This window comes from Wallemia mellicola, assembly GCF_000263375.1.
Source record: "Wallemia mellicola CBS 633.66 unplaced genomic scaffold WALSEscaffold_2, whole genome shotgun sequence".
Lineage (NCBI taxonomy): Eukaryota > Fungi > Basidiomycota > Wallemiomycetes > Wallemiales > Wallemiaceae > Wallemia > Wallemia mellicola.
The window spans coordinates 536,836-559,489 of NW_006531959.1; the positions used below are offsets into that span (position 1 = coordinate 536,836).

The following is a 22,654-nucleotide window of genomic DNA, read 5'->3' on the forward strand; positions in this document are numbered from 1 at the left end:
ACGGAGTAATAAAAATCCATCCGAATGACTCATATTATACTCAAAAAATTAAATGCATTTAATAAATAAATCTACATAACACCGAATTGTTGACGCTGAAAATTTTAGTCAGTATAAACACCTTGTATTAATAATACATACCAGAGCGACAATAGACATTCTTTGATCTGGAGGTAATGCATCTATCTGTTGAGGAGTGAATGATAAGACTTGCATGACCATAGCTTGTTGATCTAGTGGAAGAGCTTGTACCTTCGCCTGAATTGGATCTTGCGCTGGAGGAGGTTGTGCATATGTTGGGGTGTGAGTTCTTGGGTACATTGGTGGTTGTGGTGGTTGCTGATACATGGCAGGTGTACTCATCATTGGTGGTGGTGTAGGGTTCATCATTTGTGGTGCTTGTTGATTAGGCATTAGTCTCTGTAGATTATAAGTAAGCTCTATCATCCTTGGATAACATAATACGCACCTGCAAAACGGTGTTATCACATAAATTCATCATGAGCATAGCTTGAAAGAGAGCATAAGACAATTGAGGATTCTGATTGAGGAGCTGTCTAACAGAGTTTGACTCTGTATGGACTGAAGCCCTCATTTGTGACAAAATATCAAGTAGTTGATTTGGTGGTAAACTTGCAAGTGTTTGGCTGATGCTATCAGTTGCTGACTGACCTGGAGCCATATCTATACCCATTCTAGCAGCTGTTGGTGGTGGTGGAAGCGGAGCGTAATTCCCTGAGCTCATATTATTGTGATGTTTCTCTCTCTCCTTCTGCTTCACATGCTTTGGATCATCCGGAGCAAGATCAACACGTAATGGCCGACCACCGACTGGGTTATCGTGTAAATTTCTGACTGCAGATGCGGCTGTGTCACCATCTGGGTTGTACCATCAGTAATTGTACCTATGCAGCGATACTCGACATACCATAATATTCAACAAAGCCGTAACCTTTTGGCTTTCCAGTGTGCTTGTCGAAATTCATACGGAAATCTTTCACAGGGCCAACCTCTGAGAATATCCTAACAACTTCCTCCTCATTGATATCGTATGGCAGATTTCCAACTAGCACAGTGATTAGGGGTAAAAAAATAAGAGCGTATATTGCGCACCAAATACAATTTTTGATCCTAGTAGCTGTGCGTTGGGTGTGCCCATGCTGCTACTTCTTTGATGTTGACTGTCAAAATCAGAGGAGCAAATGACGAGAGATATAGCTCAATTGAGGATGTTACAATGTATTTTATAGTGTATACGTGTTATCAAGCCTGACATCGCAACATATGACAGCTCGATATGTAATGCTTCTTGCATTTACGTTATAGCAGCACATAGCTAATATTATAAATGAAATTTATTATTGTTAGCATAGCATATGCATCAGACTATCAGACGTACGTGAATGAATGACGACGATATCACCCCATAACCGAAATATGTTGAGCAAGAATAATGAGTTCCACTATATAAAGCCGAGTTCAGATGATTTTTTGTATACAAATATGGTTTATATGAAGATTATCGAGTATCTGAAACACGCAGTTGTCGATCTCCGGCTGTCAAGCAACTAGAATGTCGTAATTGTCATCAGTTTTTGAGCATTTGTTTATTAAAACAATAAATAAACGAGAAAATAACAAAAGCATGTCAAAAATTCAATATCTGCTTTCTATCAGACCTCAGTAGCGCTCCAGTTGCATACGCAGTGTGCACGAGCCACTGTACCTTAAATAACCCACACCCTAGTTTTGGATTAAATGATCTTCTTCATTATTTCTGTCCAAAATGTCAAGTGAGAAGCACTCCCACAAGTCTACAAAGGATAAGAATGACAAAGAGAAAAAACAAGACAGTCCAACAAAAGAACAGCTCAAGGTGAAAAAACATAATGAGCATGTTGAAAAACTGAAATCAAAGCGAAGACCATTCGCAATTGGCAGTGTTTTCCCATCTGCCGAAGAAAATGTTGAGAAAGAAGAACGTAAACATGCTGCCGAGCATCAGCTTGATCCCAAAACTTTAACTTTTGCCATTGATTTCATTTTTGAAAGAGGCATCACACTTGGGTTGGAGAGCTTCAATAATAGACTACACGATGGAAACAGTACATTTAACGGTGCGCAAGAGCAAGAATCTGCAATGATCCAATCACCAAGGACACCAACTTTTAACACAGCCCATGGTACATACTTTATGCCAAAACCAACTAGAGGGAATTCGAAAGCTAATTATGATGAACCTGAAGGCAAAAAGCATCAAATAGGCGGGGTGATACCTGACAATAACTACGAGTATGACGAAGAAGTAGAACACGATGAAGAACCCACGGGAGATGAGTCTCTTCACACTAATAGACAAAAGATGAAAAACGATGACTTTGAGCAGCCAAACAGCGATGATGATGAAGACTATGAAGGTGAGTTTTTCCGAAAACAGTACAGTATCAGATGTTTAGCTTAATGATAAGGACAGGTGGGTGGAGAACTCGAGAATAAACACGAGGAAGCAGACGATGCACAAGAGAGGATTGAAGAAAGTAAAGATGAAAATAACGAGAATGATTACAACTATTGGTTCCGTGTTAGAGAAGTTATCAGGGAGCCCTTAGTAAGTAAAAGTGATGTGAACCTGATAATTGGTTGACCAATTAGGCTGAATTCCTTGCTACTTGCATAGCTATACTGATAGGTTTATGTGCAAATACTCAGACAATGATCTACACAAGATCTATCACCGCAGCGTACTCGAATGTTAACCTTGCGGGTGGTCTAGGTGCTACCGCCGCAATATACATAGCAGGTGGTATCAGTGGTTCCCATATTAATCCAGCTATTACTCTCATGCTAGCTATCTTCAGAGGTTTTCCATGGACGTATGTACCAAGGTATTTCGTGGCTCAACTTTTAGGTGCTTTCGTTGCAGCCGGTTTGACTTGGGCGATGTATGGAGTTGATATCAGCTACATAGATCCACTTCATCGAGTCAAGGGAGATGGTGCGACTGCAAATTTGTTTGTCACGGAGCCGTTCACGGAACACGGTACACCAGTGGGTGTGTGTGTCTTCCAAGAGATTCTAGCGGGAGCTATTTTGACTGTAGGTTGATTGATAGCTTACCTTTAGAGGCTAACGATGCAACTAAGGTAACTGTCTTAGCACTTGGAGATAAGGACAATGCTCCTCCTGGCGCTTCTCTTGGTGGTCTTATTATAGGTATGTCCGAAAAGACAAATATAATTCCTTATAACGTTGATTTTAAATAGGTTTGGTTATCTTCGCTGGTAAGTTTGTATGTTAATCTCTCGGCTAAGCAAACAAGGCCATTCTAGTTGGTACTGCTATGGGGTAAGCTATATATATTCTTTTACGTTACCACTTTGCTAAAGCTTTACAGCACTCTATCTGGATACGCCACAAATCCAGTCAGGGATTTCGGCCCACGTATTTTCCTCGCTTCCGTGGGGTATTCAAGTGAACTCTGGACACATGATAAATGCTGGTTCGTTCTAGGACCATTGATTGGTACATTCGCTGGAACTATATTAGGTGCCACTGTATATGACACATTGTAAGTACGTCTTCCAATGAAATGCCCACTTAACAAAACTCGAACAGTATTTACATAGGCGTCGGTTCACCAATCAACTTTAACAGAACTCAATGGTTTAACTGCCTCGGCAGGAGCGGAAAGAGCTTTGTTCGTATTCCACGTCGTACAGCCAAGCGTTCTCATAACATGGTACGATATGTCGTCGGACGCAAGAATCGGAATGAAGAAAAGATAAAGAAGTGGGAATCATCCCAGAGAAAAGGAGAGAAAGCGGTTTAGCAGTTGTGGTCTGTTTTAGGATTCGCAGTATAACTCTGGGCTGTAATACAAGGATAACCCCATTTTTCACCTGTGTCTTCGTAATTACATGCATTAGTTAAGCTTAAAATTCCAACGTATGCGTACGCTTTATGAAGTATATTTACATTTACGCAGTTATTATGATGACAGAACAAGCGCTTCATATCACTGAAATAATATGTGGCGAAATGCCATAATATGCTTCATCGAAACAATGACATAGATTGAAATGATGGTCATTGATTTTTAAGTCTTACTATCTTTGGGGTCTATGGTGTCCAACAGAAAAGGAAAACGAAAAGCAACTGAGAAATCTAAGAAAAAACTGCTTTAAACACAAAACTTATATAAGGCGTATACTGATGTCATACACTAACTATGATAATTGCACAATCCACTTACTGGCATTAAAGTGTCAAGCTGTGACTCACAAATCATGAGGCTCACTGAAACTGATTTCATCTCAGGCAGGAATGTCGTTGCCGTCAGCTACCTCAATGCGCCCGGCGAATTTGACAAAGAGTGCATTGAATGTTAGCCTGGTATGCTGTTGTACTTCCACTATCAAATTAACCCATACAGTTTTTTATATTATTGCTGTTCACTTGCGTTATGTAGCATAATCAGATGGAAGATTAGTTGAGTGAATTTTTTTTTAATTGATACGAAGACAGAAATGAACCCATTGCAACATGAGCACTTAAGTTTAGCTGCTGGTCTCGCAAGCTTGGGCATTTGAGGTTCTGCTTGAGAGACTTCCTCATAAAATGTCCAATCCGCAAACAATCTTTGAAAATCCAAGGTACAACGCGAGAAATTAAACACTTATCAGGGTTCTCAACCTATGATAAAGTTGTTAAGGACACTCTCGCTAAGTTTGGAGAGACAGCTAATAACTATTTAGAACCAAGAGGGTCACGAAAGGGTTCTAAACATCTCCTCGACGAGAAGTGCACACTCGTTGGCAAAGTACAATCCATACAACTAATATGTAGATTTGAGCTTTAACAGAACCCCCATATAATGATACAAAATTCTATCAAGTTATTGCTATCCCACCGCTATAAAACCATTCGTCGTATTAATAGTAGTTTGAAGATGACTAAAGCAAATTAGAGGAGATGATATAAATTCGATGAAGATCATCTACAACATGATTATTGATTAATATTTACAGAGCTGCACAACTTCTGTCTGTTTCCTATTTCGATGACGAATTAATGACTTGCTTTTCTAAATGATCTATAGAAGATAGATGATATGCCAATGATATACACTCAGGGTACATCTACTATCGTGCCGAATCACACAGCTTTTGCCGTCGCTTACTTCTTCGTATACCCTTTATGGAAAACACCGGTATATAGCTAGTCTTATATATCTATAATCGCTGTTGATATATATAATTCTCTCATTTTTTTATCTGCATTGTGCGCACATCATCAACCGAAATTGCTCTTATCTCCCGGCCGTCATGGTGTATCTAAACTGGTATCACAGCAGAACAGCAGAGCATATAAACAATAAACAACCAATACACCAAATAATAAAACCTAAGGCACCAGAAACAACCCAAATTATCGCGTCTTATGATATCCACTCCGGTGACATCAAGCGTCCGCTCGATTCGAATGTAGGAGATGTAGCAGAAAAAGGACTACAAAGGACTGCACAACCAGGGAGACAGCCGACGAGCTTTAAGGCAGTATCTGCCATATTAGTTACCATATTACTCATTGCAAGCTGTCAAATGTCAATATTGCTCTTATTCGCGTTGAAATAAATGTATTAATAATGTATCCCGGATGAATATTACAAAATCAATTAGAGAATTTATGTAAACGCAACAACAAACTAGATATGACGACACTGACACTAGATAACGCCATTGCGAGGGCACTATAAACCGGCGGAAGTTTTACACCCACTGGGTAGAAAACTCCGGCAGCGATTGGTATGAGAACGATATTGAATATACACGCCCAAACGAAGTTGATTGCTATCCTTATCTTAACCAGCTTGCTCAATCGGAAGATATTGATAAGCGACCTCAGCGATGAGTTGAGGAGGATGAAATGTGCTGATGATAATGTAACTTGGCTACCAGAGCCTTGTGCACATCCAACGTCTGAAGCTACAATAGCCCCTGCATCATTCAGACCATCACCGATGAACATTACGAGAGGCGTCGCTTGCTTATTCTCCTTAATACGCATCCAGGTTTTCATGCGATTGTACATAGATGATGATACTCCCTTATTAGCGGCTTCTCTTCTTAAGCGCTCTATGTGCTTCACTTTCTCATCAGGCATGACACCAGCTATGACATTCCCTTCATCAATACCGACCTGTTTAGCTATCGACTTGGCAGTTATTTCCTCGTCGCCGCTCAACATGAAGACATTCTTTCCCGATGAGCGAAGATATTCGACTACAAATGCTGATTCGTCTCGTGGTGAGTCCGCGATAGCTAATGCAAAGATTGTGACGAGGTCATCATCACTACTTCTTACATCTTTAGTAGCTATGTACACAATTGAGTTGCCTTGCTTTTTCCATTCATCAACCGCCTCCGTTGAACGAACACCAGCGAATTTTGCATTACCTATGCGCATTTCTAATTCCTTATCACCATAGTTGAATGTTGCTCTAACACCCCTTCCGCTTACTTCCTCCGTTGAAGTCAATTCAGGAGAATTCGACCGCTGCTTTAATGATGCATAAGTTTTGACCGCTTTAGCGATTGGATGTGATGACTGTTCTTCTGTTTTGACAACCAGATCCCACAATATACCATCCGGTGTGTTACTAGTCTCGTTGTTCAATTTACGTTCACCGACAAGTGCCAATTCTCCTTTGGTTAAAGTACCTGTCTTGTCGAAAACAACCACTTCCACTTTATTAGCGAGCTCGAATGATTCACTGCCAGACTGTACCAATACTCCTAACTTTGCTGCTATACCACTAGCAACGGCGATTGCAGTTGGGACGGCCAGACCGAACCCACATGGACATGCTATGACAAGACTACTGATAGCAAATTGTAACGCAAAGAACATCTTTCCACCTCTATCTGTCTTTCCACCAAGCTCGTTAGCGTTTGCAGCTACAACAAGCCATACGATGAGTGTAATTATTGCAATAAATACAATGACTGGTACGAAAACACCTGTCACTGCATCGGCAATTTTCTCGATTGGGGCCTATAAATGCATTAGATGAAGCTCACAGGTGTCAGTATAACTTACTTTCTTAGATTGTGCTTCACTGACAACTCTAATGATTCTATCAATCAGAGTTTCAGAAGCAGTACTTGTAACTTTCATATAGACAGCTTTCATAGTCGTTGTACCAGTAAGCAATTCGTCACCTTCATGAAGTGTGATGGGTAGTGATTCACCCGTGACGCTTGACATATCGAACGGAAAGCTGCCCTCTCCTAGCAACACACCATCAATGGGTACAGCTTCACCTGGTTGTACGAGCAGTGTATCACCAATCTCGACTAGCGAGAGTGGTATTTCTTGAACATTTCCGCTGCTACCCTCTGAGGGACCATCACCATGCGATAGTCTCGCTACATTAAAATCAAAACTGCCTTTAGAATTGACATCACTGCTTGCTTTAGTTTCATGGGATTTCACCAACTCGAGTTCTTCATGTTGTCTTTCGAAAGTATTGGCATTCACCAACAATGCCTTCTGTGGTTTGAGTTTACCTAATGTCGCGATAGCATCTCCCGTCTTACGTTCTGTCAGTTGCTATATGAAAGAAAAAAAATTAATACTGACCTTGGCTTTCATCCAGCTTTCAAGCATTCTGCCGATCCCGATGAAGAATATCAAGAAAATAGGCATTTCAAAATATCCCATCATACGTCCATCAGGGGAATCAAGCCGTACGTCAATGATAAGCATAGCTATACTGGCCACATAAGCAACAGTGGTACCAAGAGTAACCAACAAATCCATTGATCCCCATGTAATTAGAGCTTTCCAAGGAAATTTCTTACTCTTCTTGATAGCCAACGAAGATGCTTTCAAAGAGAGGAACGATTTTTTATGGAAATTCCATCCAACAATGAAATACATTGGTGTGGAAATTGCGAACATAACTATCATACCAACAGTAGCTTGTCCCCAGATAGGTCTTTCGAGTTCTCTCCTAATTGGATGATCTTCATCGAGAATCTCCATTCCAATAACATTCACGATTAGTGCTGCAATACTGAATAGAGCAGATACTGAAACTCTGAGCAACCATACTTTGGCTTCAGAAAGATGTATAGCTGTTGCTCGGGAAGTGCTGGCAGTTTGCTCAACAATCTTGAGAGAAAATCGTGGATGTGCACTTGAAATATCCCCCAAAAGACTCCTTATAGTCAGTGATGATGGATTAGGAATGTAAGTGATAGTCGCGAATGGGTTATCCAATGATATATCATTTGAATAGCTTAGTAAAGGTAATTTATTTAAAGTTTCGAGTAAATGAGCCGGACAATGACTGCAGAACATACCTTCCACTTCTATTTCAACACTACGTTCGTTACTTTTCTCAACATCTTTGCTCTTTGTCGATACAACAGTCGCCTCAAAACCAATTTCCTCTATGGTGTCGACAAGATGCTCTACAGTGACATCTCTAGTATGTTCCACGATAGCCCTAGCATTTGTGACTGACACATCGACGCTGACGATGCCCTTCACCATTTTGAGTGCCGAAGTGATCGACTTGGAGCAGCTCGAACATGTCATACCCTCTATATCAAACTTGGTTGTGACAGTGACATCGTCATCATGCTGATTGATGGGTGCACTTGAGATGATTTCGCTATCGTATCCCACAGTTTGAATCTCATCAATTATTTCATCAAATGAGAGTGTGTGCTGATGAACGAATTCTGCTTCAGCTGCCATGAGATTAACACGTACGGAATCGGTGTCTATGCCATCAAGGGCTTTGAGAGTCGATGAGAGCGTCTGTGTGCAACTGCTGCACGTCATACCACTGATTGATAACTTGGTGATATAAAAAATGTCTTCAGGTTTACTGCCATTTTCTTCTTTTTCTCTGCACTCTTGGCAGGAGTCTAAGTGTCGTTGCTGAATGAGAAGATCGTCATCTCGGGCCTTCCCCTTCCCTTTTGGCCGTCTTAATTTCCGAAAGGTGCTAGTATAATCCTTCTCATTCTCCACTTGATATCCGATCTCTTCTAGCGTATTCAACGCATCTCTGCGTGCCGATTTGCTATCAGTGTGGAAAGTAACCTGTTTGTTGAGGAGATTGACGGATATCTCAGATGTTCTACCCCCTAGCTCGTCACTCAAGACTGACGTAATTCTTTCTACGCAGGAGGGACAATGTATTGTCGGTACTGATAACAAAGTTAGTGGCAGCATTTACCAGATGAATGATACTTACTTAGAATAGTTTCCATATTTGGTATTTAGTAGTTTCTCAAAATTTGGTTCTAATATCAGCTTAAAATTCCTATTTTTTTACTTTTTAGATCTTCGTTGTTCTTCTCATTAGCAAGAATATTCGTTCAATTGTGACATCATCACTATTTTTTATATTCTATCATTTTTATAAATTGTAAGTCGTCGAAGCAACCAAATATAATCATACTATAAGAAAAATGACCGACACACCAAACACATTCAAATTAAACAGTGAGGAAGAATTCCCACAACGGAAGGCATACATCGAATCTTTCGCCGACGATGAAAATAGCGAAGAAATCCTAAACGGGAATATCACACTAGCCAATGCTACAGAAATATTAAACAAAATTGACCAACGTCAAGAAGAAAACAATATGGAAATAAACCAAAACGAAGATGTAGATTCCAAAACAAACACAACCAAAACTGCATATTCACACGCAGAAATTATAAAAGCTCAGAAAATATTTAATAAAAGAAATAAAAGTTTATGGAATAAATTGACATTATCAATCTCGAAAAAAAAAACTTTTTTTTTTAAAAAAAAAAGCTTTTAGTTAGTTGTTTATATTGCAACTCCGTTTGCAATATTATTCAATCTGGCTTTATACTATCAATATTTGTTTATCTTCGGAATATTAGCCCTTTATACTTATATATTATCTATAATATTATGTTTGGGAACAACAGATTTCCTCTATATCTACCTATTACCATACTGCTTTGCTCTTGCATCAATATGGTAGTAGCAGAACATATTTCAGAATCTAAAAATAAGGAGTATTTCGATGATAATCGATTGTTGACCAGCGGATATGAAGACATGGGAATCCAAGCTAGGAACATGTTGCATAGTGGAGATACGTCAGCTTACTTCAAACTTTTGAATTATTCTTTCGGCGCTTCACTTGTTTCATGTGCTGCAGTTCAGGTAAATGCTGTGTATGCCGCTCCGTGTGCTGCATTTTTGTTATCTAGTTTGGTAGCTACTGTTATGGGGCTAATCATGCAGACCAAGTCAACGATTTGGCTTATAAGGCTGTATACGATGTGGATGCATCTAAAGAAGGGTACTATCAATTCCAGCTTTATAACGGTGAGGCCACGGATGACTGTGGATTATTAACCATGCAACCGACTGGTTACTTGGATAACTCGGTGGATAGAGAACTTTCAAATCTATGTGGGCCAGTAGCTTAATACCTAGTAGTAAAAGATGCTTAAAGGCAATTTGGTGGAGTTCCTAAACATTGAAATTGCTAAAATAAAATATAAAACAAAATATATCAAAGCATTAGAAACTTAAAATAAATATTAAAATGTCTCTGTACTTCCGTTCTTTCCCTAGATGTCTTTATTAAATTTCCAATTTAAAGCCTTTTTAAAAAATTTTTTTTTAATCTTTATATATAGATTCAATAGAAAATAACTTTAAACATGTTAAATTGACATATACTGTATCCTTTGCAACTATGGATTAGTATTAAGCGTATTGATGGGTATTATATGTAAGTCCCATTAACATGCATCTTGCATAGGTTCGATTCCTAAACCTGTACTTCTGGTGAAGGCAAGTAAAATTCAGGATCAACAGTTTCTTAAAATTTGGTTGTAATCTCAGGCTAAAATTTCTAACTTTTACTTTTGAGATCTTCGTTGATCCTTTTATTAGCAAGAATATTCGTTCAATTGTGACATCATCACTATTTTTTATATTCTATCATTTTTATAAATTGTAAGTCGTGAGTACAATGAAAGTATTTGAATGTACTGTAAAGGATACTCTTCTACGTCTCTGAGTGTGTGAAAAATTTCGTTGACAAAAGTTAAAGTTATTGATATCCACATATAGAAAATAGTACAGTAAGTATAAATACCACAGACTGCTGCATAATCAGCCATCCTCCTCATTCATCCAGTACACCGTCTAGCAGGAGGAAGAAACATCACCAATCTTACAATTTCCCGATGAACCAATCACTGTACAGAAGTGAGGGGATGTGTTTTATGGTCATACTCACACACACTCGAAGAGAAGTACGATGAGAATTATACAGATAGTGTCACTCACGGGATTGAAGAGTTGATGATACATGTTATAAGGATAACAAACGGGATGGGAGTACAAAGGAAAATGAAGGTCGTTGCGAATGGTCAAGTTGCGGATACTCAAGAGTGTGAGGCAATAAGCAATTAATACTGGCACTTTGTTAGGAACATCGACATACCCATTGAGTGGTTCAGTCGACATAGAAATTGAACATGACATATCTCAACGATGCATTCCACATCGCGTTCACACATTAGACGCTTCTCTCTGCACATTAGAGTACGACATACACCTAATTTAGCTGTTCATAATTTTACAAATGCGTCTTCACTGTTGTGGCTCCTGTGTTGGCTGTTGATTTGGTAATCTCAAAATTGCGTTCTGGAGTTCGTCCCTATTAATTATTCTGAAACTCTCCTCCGTGGTAACCTGAGCGAGTTGTACGTTGTGCTCGTCTAGTCTCTCCTCCATAACCTGCTTTAATACGCTAAGCACCAAGACCTGGGCTTCTTCTAAGGTGAGGTTCTTGTGGTACTTGTCAAGAAGCTCGGTTTGGGCAGCCTCGCTACCAGAGCCGATAGCCTTTGCGTCGTAGCGCATGAAAGTACCTGAAGGATCAGTGTGGTATAATTGTGGACCGCGTTCATCGATACCAGCGAGCAACAAACTAACACCGAATGGACGTGACTATACTATGGTAAGTAAGGCTAAGAAAGCAACTAGAGACTCACCATCATAGCCTCCTCATTTTCGTCTTCGTCTACACCCTCACCGAACCTGAGTGCCAAATCACATACGCTCTGAGCGCAGCTTTCAACTAATAGTGGCTCATCGTAGGAGAACCTGTGGTTCTGACCGACAACGCGTGCGTGATCGACCATAGTACGTGCGTCAGCAGTCAAACCAGACATTGCGCAGCCTAAGTGAGAATCTATCGATAGTATCTTTTCTATGGAAGTGGAGAGTAAGAGTGGGGATTGGCTACGCTTCTCTACGCCGAGAACGACACCATGTTTGGTTGCTATACCGACAGCAGTTGAGCCGAGCTTGTAGGTAGTTAGAAAGCTAAAAAACGAGTGAGAGGGAACGAACTTTGATTGCTTCGATGGCGTATTCAACTGTTAATCGTTAGTGAGTGTATATGAGCATACGTCAGCCTCACCTTGATAGAGACGACCCTCTGGTGAGAAAGTAGAAACACCGCGGTCGTATTCAGAGCGTGTAAGGAACTAGCAGGTCAACAAAGATATTTTCTCTCTATTTCACTCACCATTGAGCTGAAAGTTCTGGTTCACGATTGACAATCTTGAATAAAATAATTTATGGCGGATTTCGTGAGTAAGAAGAAAAGAATAAAAATATAATCCAACGCTACAAAGGTCAACACTAGCATATTTGGTACGCTCTTCCAAATAACAAGCCGCTATGATAGTTTAGAACCTGTGGGAATGGGTGTGTATTCGCTTACTTAGTGTGTAACAGGCTAAATAATACATAGGCGCATTTGGATTGGTTTGGTCTGCATTTGCTGTCGCACAAACTCGAAACTAACATTAGACAGCTCAGCGAGGGATCAACTGACTAACAACTCAGTTGCTATCAAGAAAATTATGAAGCCTTTCTCTACCCCCGTTCTTAGCAAGCGCACTTACAGGGAACTCAAGTTGTTGAAGCACATCCGACATGAGAACATCATTGGATTGTCTGATATCTTTATCAGTCCATCAGAGGACATCTACTTTGTTACTGAATTACTAGGCACTGATCTACACCGTCTCCTGACTGCGCGACCTCTCGAAAAGCAGTTCATCCAGTATTTCTTATACCAGATACTCGTCAGTGAACTTAGACCCTTCCAATCACCATTAACAACATTACAGAGAGGTCTGAAATATGTGCACTCAGCCGGAGTAGTACACCGTGACCTCAAACCGTCAAACATCCTAGTTAATGAGAATTGCGATTTAAAGGTCCGTTTTGAGTACACCAAATAGCTATCGAGGTTCATAAAACTACCAGATTTGCGACTTCGGTCTTGCACGTATTCAGGATCCACAGATGACTGGTTATGTTTCGACCCGTTACTACCGTGCACCAGAGATTATGCTTACTTGGCAGAAGTACGATGTCGCCGGTGAGTGCGATCTTAACTGTTATATTCAACCTCATAACCCACTAGTCGATATTTGGTCCACTGGTTGCATATTCGCTGAAATGCTTGAAGGGAAGCCGCTATTCCCGGGCAAGGATCGTGAGTTTAAGTGATATTCCATCATTAGAAATTCAACATCAATGTAGACGTCAACCAATTCTCCATCATCACTGAGTTACTTGGTACTCCACCTGAAGACGTCATCCAGACTATCTGCTCAGAAAATGTGAATACAATATATTACAAACTAAGCGCCTCTAATTAATTTTTAGACACTCAGATTCGTTCAGAGTCTTCCAAAAAGGGCCAAGGTACCATTTAGCGAGAAATTCAAGACAACAGACCCATTGGCGTTGGATTTAGTAGAGAAAATGTTAAGCTTTGATCCAAGATCGAGAATAACAGCTTCACAAGCCTTATCACATCCTTATTTGGCACCATACCATGATCCAAATGACGAACCCGTTGCTGCTGAACAATTCGATTGGAGTTTCAATGACGCAGATCTACCAATCGACACATGGAAAGTAATGATGTATTCTGAGATACTTGGTGTGTAATTTAAAAGTTATACGTAGTCTACTAAACAGCTTCCAGACTTCCACAATATCTCACAAGATGGTGATATCCTTCAGCCAAACAGCGGGGAAGCAACCGAGAACTACGTTCAAGCTAATGGTGCACCATTCAACGTATAATAAACTACTAACGCAAATTAGCATTTTTTATTGAATCGCATAACGCCTAAGCTATTTTTGAACCCAAACAATTCACTAGAGCTTGTTTTATGATCGACTAACAATCCTATAATCACCCCCTTTAGCTTTACTTTGGGTTTTCTTAACGATATGAAATATAAAAAATACATGAAGATTTTCTACTATAGCTCACTTTAGAGGTGAAAATGGCAGTGGTTCAAGGATAGATGTTTCCATCGTATTACATAACTTAACAGTCTGGTGTACCGTTAGTATGAGTATAAAAATGAGGAAATACTCACCTCTGAGACGGTGTAGGCCCATCCGTCGACTGTCCAAGCTTGCTCACGTGTGCGTTTGCGGGATTCAAAGTCCGGATATTGCCACATATGGGTAACGTTGTGCAACTGGCCGACTTGTGAGAACCAGGCGCCGACTGGCTGTTTTATTACGTTAGCGGTGACACGCACTTAAAGCCCAAACTCACAGTAACAAACTGACGACGGGCTTCTAAACCTTTACGCCAGAATGATTCCCACTGGAGAAGAGAACCCGGCTTGAGCTGATATCTGCGCAATTCAAAGATACCACCGGCAGAATGCGGAGGTGAAGAAGGGAAAAACGCGAATTCCTGGGAGAGTTCCGAGGTGCGATGGTTGAGTAGTGGTCTTACACGCTCGTTGAATAAGGCATTGGCCTATACTTCTGTGAGCCCTTTGTCTAGAGGTTCAAGACACTTACGTTGGTCTTACGGACGAGTGCGAGGGTATCATCAAGGCCCTTGAAGCCCTCATACTCGAGGATGTGGATGAAAGTATCCTGCTCGCCATACATGACTTCCCAACTACCTGTCAACTTCAGATGATTTTCTTTATCACCGATGAGCGAGAGATAATAATCCTGACTAGAAGTGTCTCAGTAAGAGTTTATTCACGCTATCAGACCTACACTGCTGCCTTGTAGTCATCTATTTTCGCCGGCTTGACGTGGTGCTCTGCCCTTGTGAGCGCGGGATCGGGTGGTGACGTCACTCACTCTGGATTTCGTGTATGTACTTGTTGCGACCTACAGACCTACTGTGGCCTATCTTCTCAGCCTCTGCGCCCTCTTTTTGTGCGGTATGGCTACCGTGGAGGAATGACTGTATTCGTTAGGAGACTCTAGTCTGGGGTATACCCCGGACTTACATTCAAATATCCCTGCGATTTGTCAGTATTACCAGAGGAGTACAATCTCGCCGTGTAAGGCTTCGCCTTGTTTATAGTCTGTCTTAGTGTTCTGGCGGTTATCATCGTCGTGGTTCAAGGTGCAACGCGACTGTATTTGGGAGATATCGGGAGATGTGCATGTGGAGTACAGATATATTAATTAAGGGCCTATAAAGCCTGGCTCTATTTGCTTCCTAATTGGCTGGGCTGCTGTCGGTGGAATAGCGATGAGGAGAGATAATGCGAGCTGTATACTGTCAGTGTGTATAGCAGATGAGATCCCTGTGTACTCACTAGAATTGGTAAATTCATATCTCAGATGAAGGTGTGAATGTACAGACACGCATTCCTAACAAATTTCCTAAATAAACTAACGATTGGTTGCAACTCCTGAGGAGTACCAGAAAACCCTCTAATAACCGAAATGGCCGCCGTCCGGGCTTCTCATTGTTAAACGACCAACAAGTGTTTATCTATGGAGATTGAGCACCCATACAAATCAAACTACAGCGATCTCTCAAAAGGCGTGCAGAATAAGGTAGTATTAATCACCGGCGCTGCATCTGGTATCGGACGTTCGGCTACAATTGAGTATCTTAAACTCGGGTGCGTATGAACCATCTTCCTCGTTGTTCTAACCCAGGGTAGTGCCAAAGTAGCAGCTTGCGATATAAACCTCAGCCGTCTACAGTCGCTTGCTGAGGAGCTCTCAAACCCAACTGATCTCCTCATCGCAAAGGTAGACGTTACTGAATATGATGAACAATACAACTTTTTTACGGCAGCTGTCGAGAAATACGGAAGGATAGACGTAGTATGCGCCAACGCGGGTATAAATCCTTCAGCAGAATTCATGAATCCAAATTTACCGGCTAACGTTAAGCCCGATTTGAAGGTCGTCGACGTGAACCTCACTAGCGTGCTTTATACATCTCACCTAGCAGTTAGATACTTCCGGGAGAACACTGTCGCGAAAGAGGGCGAAAAATGTCTTATTTTGACCGGTTCAATCGCCAGTTTTCATGCTTTACCAGCTACAGGAATGCCATATTCGGCCGGTAAGGCCGCCATTTTGAGCCTTACACAATCGCTTTCTTTGCAGGGCCAAATCGAAGGTTTCAGGTGTAACTGCATCAACGTAGGTCATAAACACAATTGTTGGTTCTTACTAACAAAAACTCCAGCCATGGTTTGCAGACACGAACATTCTCAATAAATCCATGAGAATGATATTGAAAGGTCTTCCTCTCGCTTCGGTCGATATCGTCTCCCAGGCATTCATTTTGGCCACTGCTACAGACGCAACCGACCAAGCATGGGTTATTGATGAACACGGCTTGTGGTAAGGGCTTTCCATCTTTGTTAGTTCATTTTTCGCTGACAAAAGCAGGACATTACCGAACCCCGCAATTAAAAGCCAGGTAATTGAGGCATTTATGAACAGATTCTTCATTGGGATGAAAATCAAGAGGGCAATACGAAATGGCAGCTTACAACGCTACTTGGCTATGTCTACCGTCGTAATTGGCGTATTAGCAGCTGGATATAGATACTGGAGATAATGGAACATTTTATTAGTTATTAATATAGATATATTTATGCATCCTATTCTTTATTCTGCTATATTCTTCTCTCGAGCTGTCTTCTCTTCAGCCATCCAAGTGCTGTCTATGACCATCAGGGCAATTCTGCACAGGATAAGCTCTAGAATGACGCAGACACTTACACATTCACGTTCGCCATCCCCAAATTCCCCTGAGCCACCAAAGAAGAAGACTAAAGTTGAAAATAAGCCATTTGAGAGCGTAGATTACTCGAACGGACTGCACTTGGCACCTATGGTGAGGAGTGGTACATGTGGGTATGAATATTCTTTATTTTCTCTATCTCACACATAATAGTACCAACCCGGCTCGTCAGTTTGGAGTACGGTGCAAAGCTTGTCTGGACGCCTGAAGTGATAGACAAGGCTATAATAGGATCACATAGGGTCTACAATGGTTAGTAGTACTCCCTTTTGTTATTTATGCTAAGACAATACACAGCGAAAACTGGTGTAATAGATTACATAAAAGAATCAGAAAATAAGCCAGTTTGGAGCACACATGCGTTGGAGAGGCCACACGTTATATACCAAATTGGTTCATCCACCCCAGAACTCGCGGTCGAGGCTGCAAAGACAATAGAGCAGGATGTCGCTGGTATAGACCTCAACTGTGGCTGTCCGAAGCATTTTTCCGTACATGCTGGTATGGGTGCAGCTCTACTGACAAATCCTGATAACCTTGTTGCAATCCTGAACGCACTCTGTGAGGCACTCCCCCATAAATCAATCAGCTGCAAGATAAGAATGCTGTCTACTCAGGAGGAGACCATAAAACTCATCGAACGGATTTGCAGCACTCCAATAAAAGCTATAACAATACATTGCCGGACAAAATCCATGCGTCCAAGTGAGCCAGCCCAACATGACCGGTTGGTTGAGATACGTGAAGCTATTGAGAAACTGAGACCGGACGTGGCTGTTGTATGCAATGGTGACGGTACGAATTACAAACAGGCACAGGATATAATGAAAAAGACAGGGGTGAATGCAGTCATGATTGCTCGTGGCGCAGAGGCTAACCCAACATGTTTCTCGAAAGATGGCCCTGTCAAAATAGGCGCTTATTGGTTACAAGTTGTGAGTGGAATGTTGAATAAACTGGGCAGCATTAATAGTGACATAGGCACATGCAATAGAGAATATATTCCCAGCTACAAAGTTCTGCACCGGACAGTTCACACCTTTCGCTAAATATGGGCAGATAAGGAAAAAAGATAGAGCACAACTCAATCAGGCTATATCACAAGCGAAATCAAATGAGCAGCTCGCTGAAGCATACCAGATTACGCTCACAAATGAGAAAGGTCTGGATGGCGAGATGTTTGAGAATATGAGGAAGGTTATTGAACGCCGCAAGAGCGTGCTATAATGATAATTAAATAGATTTTGTTGTACAATATAGTAAATTATAGAATATATACACCTATCAGAGATGTTCTAAGCTGTCAATTGTCATCTCAACTGCACGGCTGAGTTGACACGCAAACTCGACTATAAACAAGCGACTACGTAAGGGGATCACAAAGGGATATAATAAAAAGCCTGTAAAAATCAATTCAAAACATATTTGGGCCCAGAGTCTAAGTGAAAATTGGGCGCCCTTAGGATCAGCTACAACGCGGTTCAATTTGTTAGAGGGATACGTCCACCATCGGCGTAGTATAAAATGACAGTAAGTCTCAATAATAAGAAATCATCAGTATATTCTAATATATACAGGATAAACCGAACTCTAGAGAACAATCAATGCTCTCTGATACTATCCCAGCGAGCGGAGACTTATCAACCGTGAACTCGAAAGTACCGTCTCCGAAAGCTGAGAAAATACCAGAGGAAGATGCTGACGAATTGGAAGAAGAAGATGACGATGACGAGGATGAGCTTGACGAGGAGTACGACTCGGACGGTGAGCTCGTCAAGCCAGTGACTAAAGAGAAAGCACCAGCGAAAGACGCGAAGAAATCTGTGCGCAGATCCAAACACAAAGCTAAGAAGGAAGAAATCGAGAAATCAAAGAACGTAGATTCAATAAAGCGTTTCTCTTATTTGATTGGGCAGACGGACTTATTTAAGCACTTTATTGATCGCAGAGTAAGTTTGCTAGCTGTATCTTCACTTTAAACCTTCTAACCCACCTTAGAAAGCTCGTGATCCAGCTTTCGCCGCGATGATCGAACAATCAGAGGCGCAAACCGGGAAAAAGAAATCAAAAAAGTCAGAGGGCAGACATAGAAAGTCAGAAAAAGAGGAAGATGAAGAATTGCTTAAAGAGGAAGACGACGAGCCATTCGCATTCACTGAGACACCAGCTTGTCAGTCAATTTTGCAATCTATCTTAACGCTATTAACACACCCAACAGTCATACAGAATTGTCAGATGCGTGATTACCAAGTACAGGGTTTGAATTGGATGATTGGTTTGCATCACAACGGTATAAACGGTATTTTAGCAGACGAAATGGTCCGTTTTGTATTAACACAAAAACTCTCTTCTGACAATCCATAGGGTCTCGGTAAAACGCTTCAAACAATATCTTTCTTGGCTTACCTCAAACACTTCAAGGACATTTCAGGCTACCACCTCGTCTGTGTACCAAAATCAACACTTGACAATTGGGCTAGGGAGTTCACAAAGTGGTGTCCAGACTTTAAAGTAGTCGTCCTCCAGGGTAACAAAGAAGAGCGTGAAAAAATAGTCAAAGAGAGTATCCTTCCTGGCGATTTTGATGTGCTTATTGCTTCTTATGAGATTTGCCTCCGTGAGAAGTCAGCCATAAAAAGACTCAGTTGGGAGTACATCATTATCGATGAAGCTCATCGTATCAAAAATGCCAACTCTTTACTGTCACAAATCGTTAGAATTTTCAACTCGCGCAATCGACTTCTCATTACTGGTACACCCCTTCAGAACAATCTTCAAGAACTCTGGGCTCTTCTTAACTTCTTGCTTCCAGATGTTTTCTCATCTGCTGAAGATTTTGATGACTGGTTTACTAATAATCGAGATGGTAAGGAAAATTCCGACGAAGTTGTCAAACAATTGCACAAGGTCCTCAGACCGTTTTTGTTGCGTAGAGTTAAAGCAGATGTCGAAAAGTCACTCCTTCCAAAGAAAGAGATTAATTTGTATGTTGGCTTGACGGACATGCAAAGAAAGTGGTATAAAGGTATCATTGAGAAAGATATTGATCTTGTTAATGGTATGGGATCAAGTAAGAAGGAAGGTAAAACTAGACTTCTTAATATCGTTATGCAATTGCGTAAATGTTGCAACCACCCGTACCTTTTCGATGGCGCTGAACCTGGTCCACCATACACAACTGATGAGCATCTCGTCTTTAACTCCGGAAAGATGCTTATTCTTGACAAACTTCTTAAATCTATGAAAGCAAAAGGATCAAGAGTGCTGATTTTCTCACAAATGTCAAGAGTGTTGGATATTCTCGAAGATTACTGTATGTTCAGAGATTATCAATACTGTAGAATCGACGGTCAAACATCACACGATGATCGTATCTCCGCGATAGATGAGTACAACAAGGAGGGATCAGAGAAATACATTTTCTTACTCACGACAAGAGCTGGTGGTCTTGGTATCACACTCAACACTGCTGACATCGTCGTTCTCTACGATAGTGATTGGAATCCACAAGCTGATTTACAAGCTATGGATAGAGCCCATAGAATTGGTCAAAAGAAGCAAGTCTACGTATTCAGATTCGTAACAGAAGATGCCGTCGAAGAGCGCATCCTTGAACGTGCTGCTCAAAAACTCCGTCTTGATCAATTAGTCATTCAACAAGGTCGTCAAACTCAACAAAAGAATGCGGGTAAAGATGAACTCACTGATATGATTCAACATGGTGCAGAAAAGATTATAAATAATCAAGCAAGAGAGATTGTTGATAATGACATTGATGAAATTATCAAGCTTGGTGAGACGAAGACAGCAGATATGGCGTCAAAGTATGAAGGATTAAACCTTGATGACCTTAACAACTTTAAATCCGAGATCAATTTCACTGGCGTTAATCCAAAAGCAAAGCAACCAATTTGGATTGAACCAGGAAAGAGAGAACGTAAACAAAATTATTCAATTGATGATTACTACAAGGGTGCAATGAAACCAAATCCTCAAGGTCGCACGAGATCAAACAAGCCACCACCTTCGACCCACAAGTTCCAAGATTACCACTTCTACCCGGTCAGGCTTCTTGAACTTGCCAGACGCGATGACAACTACAAGAAAAAGATGGATGGATGGGAAGCACTCCCTCGTACTATTGACCCTAAGAAGGCTGAGGAGAATCCACAACTTGTCGAACAAGCCAAACTTGATGCTAAGAAGGAGCAAGAGGAGATTGACAATGCTACGCCACTTACTGAAGAAGAACACAAGGATATGGAATCAATGAGCGACCAAGGTTTCACGAATTGGACACGCAGAGAATTCCAAGCTGTTGTAAGAGGTATGGAGCAGTACGGCAGAAACGATATAAAGGGTATCAAATCAGTAGTTGGTGATGGTAAAACTGAAGAAGAAGTAGCCGAATATCTTGACGTTTGGTGGAAACGTTACACAGAGGTACAAGATTATCAGAGAATGATATCACGTATAGAAGAGGGTGAAAAGACACTCGAAGCTACTGTAACAAAGACTCGTGCAATCAAAGCTAAAGTAAATGGTTGTAAATACCCATTGCAAATGTTAACTATTCCATATGGTCCTCAACAAAGGGTGAGTAGGATTTCAGTTATTCTGAATACTTTAATAACACAATAATTAGGGCAAACAATATACTGAAGAGGAAGATAGATTCTTACTCGTTCGATTGTCTCATCATGGGCTTCACTCTGACGATACTTTCGATAGAATCAAAAGAGATATCCTCGATCATCCTGCATTCAGAATGGACTGGTTCTTTAAATCAAGAACACCAGCAGAGATTTCAAGAAGATGTCAAACGCTTATTTCGTTGGTACTGAAAGAAGCTGGTTTATATGAGGGTAAACATGCCCACCCATCGGCATATCCTGCAGATCACAAAGAGGGTGAATTGGTAGCTAACACAAAGAAACGCGCAAATCCATCACTTTCGCCTTCATCAACTTCATCAAAGAGATCAAAAGCGGTCGGTCCACCACCAATGGGACCTGGTGTTACACCATCCGTACTCACACCGAACCCATATCAGCAGCAGGTGACTCCACAAATGTACGGTCAAACACCAACGCCAGCCCCAGCACAAGGAACTCAAGTACCACATCAACTTCCACCACAGCAGGTTCCGCAAGCTCCAAATGGACAAGCGATGCAACCGGCAATGCCACCGATGAACTTGCCATCTGTACCATTCCCGGATCAACCATATCCACCACAATCTGGCAAGTAAAATTATGGCTCTTTAATATTCATCGTTTTGATTTGTAAATTTATTAATTAGTTTTTGGCAACATATGTAAACTTCGCCATTTTCGCACGTAAAATATAAATCTTACCGGCTGGAATGTTTGAAGATACTAAATATAGTCGTGAGATGTTCATTGCTAAAATCAATTCATCCATAAATGTTGATGACTGTTATATGTAGTTTCTAAGGAAAACTGATTACGGACCTTGCTAGACATGTAAAAAAATATAACCGG

General features: G+C 41.0%; 10 protein-coding genes across 10 annotated transcripts; 6 read left to right on the plus strand and 4 right to left on the minus strand.

Annotated features, from left to right (window-relative positions):
• Positions 1-71: 71 nt before the first annotated feature.
• WALSEDRAFT_53459 (hypothetical protein) lies at positions 72-2,380 on the minus strand (the record flags this gene model as incomplete). The annotated part of the gene is made up of 5 exons (XM_006956361.1): positions 1,114-2,380; positions 929-1,066; positions 466-879; positions 142-440; positions 72-95 (listed from the first exon to the last, which is right to left on the minus strand). Exons 1-5 carry the CDS (start codon positions 1,157-1,159, stop codon positions 72-74), a joined length of 921 nt encoding a protein of 306 aa, XP_006956423.1. The 5' UTR covers positions 1,160-2,380.
• On the plus strand, positions 1,748-4,133 carry WALSEDRAFT_31249 (aquaporin-like protein). The gene is made up of 8 exons (XM_006956362.1): positions 1,748-2,417; positions 2,469-2,608; positions 2,653-3,096; positions 3,144-3,213; positions 3,264-3,281; positions 3,330-3,345; positions 3,395-3,568; positions 3,616-4,133. Exons 1-8 carry the CDS (start codon positions 2,141-2,143, stop codon positions 3,827-3,829), a joined length of 1,353 nt encoding a protein of 450 aa, XP_006956424.1. The 5' UTR covers positions 1,748-2,140; the 3' UTR covers positions 3,830-4,133.
• Positions 4,134-5,326: 1,193 nt separating this feature from the next.
• Positions 5,327-9,331, minus strand: WALSEDRAFT_59391 (heavy metal translocatin). The gene is made up of 4 exons (XM_006956363.1): positions 9,272-9,331; positions 7,642-9,224; positions 7,099-7,593; positions 5,327-7,053 (listed from the first exon to the last, which is right to left on the minus strand). The coding sequence occupies exons 1-4, from the start codon at positions 9,285-9,287 to the stop codon at positions 5,671-5,673; spliced, it is 3,477 nt and encodes a 1,158-aa protein (XP_006956425.1). The 5' UTR covers positions 9,288-9,331; the 3' UTR covers positions 5,327-5,670.
• Positions 9,332-9,760: 429 nt separating this feature from the next.
• WALSEDRAFT_56271 (hypothetical protein) lies at positions 9,761-10,629 on the plus strand. Its single transcript, XM_006956364.1, has 2 exons — positions 9,761-10,225; positions 10,273-10,629. The coding sequence occupies exons 1-2, from the start codon at positions 9,968-9,970 to the stop codon at positions 10,492-10,494; spliced, it is 480 nt and encodes a 159-aa protein (XP_006956426.1). The 5' UTR covers positions 9,761-9,967; the 3' UTR covers positions 10,495-10,629.
• Positions 10,630-11,633: 1,004 nt separating this feature from the next.
• WALSEDRAFT_59392 (20S proteasome subunit) lies at positions 11,634-12,622 on the minus strand. The gene is made up of 5 exons (XM_006956366.1): positions 12,615-12,622; positions 12,507-12,573; positions 12,437-12,462; positions 12,076-12,390; positions 11,634-12,031 (listed from the first exon to the last, which is right to left on the minus strand). The coding sequence occupies exons 1-5, from the start codon at positions 12,615-12,617 to the stop codon at positions 11,672-11,674; spliced, it is 771 nt and encodes a 256-aa protein (XP_006956428.1). The 5' UTR covers positions 12,618-12,622; the 3' UTR covers positions 11,634-11,671.
• HOG1 (MAP kinase SakA) lies at positions 11,634-14,373 on the plus strand. The gene is made up of 10 exons (XM_006956365.1): positions 11,634-12,678; positions 12,724-12,796; positions 12,843-12,861; positions 12,906-13,179; positions 13,225-13,314; positions 13,364-13,478; positions 13,524-13,595; positions 13,643-13,722; positions 13,769-14,048; positions 14,094-14,373. Exons 1-10 carry the CDS (start codon positions 12,667-12,669, stop codon positions 14,192-14,194), a joined length of 1,116 nt encoding a protein of 371 aa, XP_006956427.1. The 5' UTR covers positions 11,634-12,666; the 3' UTR covers positions 14,195-14,373.
• Positions 14,310-15,497, minus strand: WALSEDRAFT_35409 (NIPSNAP-domain-containing protein). The gene is made up of 7 exons (XM_006956367.1): positions 15,382-15,497; positions 15,230-15,335; positions 15,143-15,188; positions 14,936-15,098; positions 14,682-14,891; positions 14,497-14,634; positions 14,310-14,452 (listed from the first exon to the last, which is right to left on the minus strand). Exons 1-7 carry the CDS (start codon positions 15,484-15,486, stop codon positions 14,384-14,386), a joined length of 837 nt encoding a protein of 278 aa, XP_006956429.1. The 5' UTR covers positions 15,487-15,497; the 3' UTR covers positions 14,310-14,383.
• Positions 15,498-15,585: 88 nt separating this feature from the next.
• Positions 15,586-17,017, plus strand: WALSEDRAFT_59394 (NAD(P)-binding protein). Its single transcript, XM_006956368.1, has 5 exons — positions 15,586-15,649; positions 15,697-16,008; positions 16,051-16,540; positions 16,587-16,744; positions 16,793-17,017. Exons 2-5 carry the CDS (start codon positions 15,878-15,880, stop codon positions 16,962-16,964), a joined length of 951 nt encoding a protein of 316 aa, XP_006956430.1. The 5' UTR covers positions 15,586-15,649; positions 15,697-15,877; the 3' UTR covers positions 16,965-17,017.
• A 161-nt stretch (positions 17,018-17,178) lies between these two features.
• WALSEDRAFT_59396 (FMN-linked oxidoreductase) lies at positions 17,179-18,432 on the plus strand. Its single transcript, XM_006956369.1, has 4 exons — positions 17,179-17,259; positions 17,304-17,402; positions 17,448-18,085; positions 18,132-18,432. Exons 1-4 carry the CDS (start codon positions 17,241-17,243, stop codon positions 18,375-18,377), a joined length of 1,002 nt encoding a protein of 333 aa, XP_006956431.1. The 5' UTR covers positions 17,179-17,240; the 3' UTR covers positions 18,378-18,432.
• A 219-nt stretch (positions 18,433-18,651) lies between these two features.
• WALSEDRAFT_56274 (hypothetical protein) lies at positions 18,652-22,487 on the plus strand. The gene is made up of 6 exons (XM_006956370.1): positions 18,652-18,680; positions 18,728-19,099; positions 19,149-19,320; positions 19,369-19,469; positions 19,515-21,746; positions 21,796-22,487. Exons 1-6 carry the CDS (start codon positions 18,675-18,677, stop codon positions 22,399-22,401), a joined length of 3,489 nt encoding a protein of 1,162 aa, XP_006956432.1. The 5' UTR covers positions 18,652-18,674; the 3' UTR covers positions 22,402-22,487.
• The last annotated feature ends 167 nt before the right edge of the window (positions 22,488-22,654 follow it).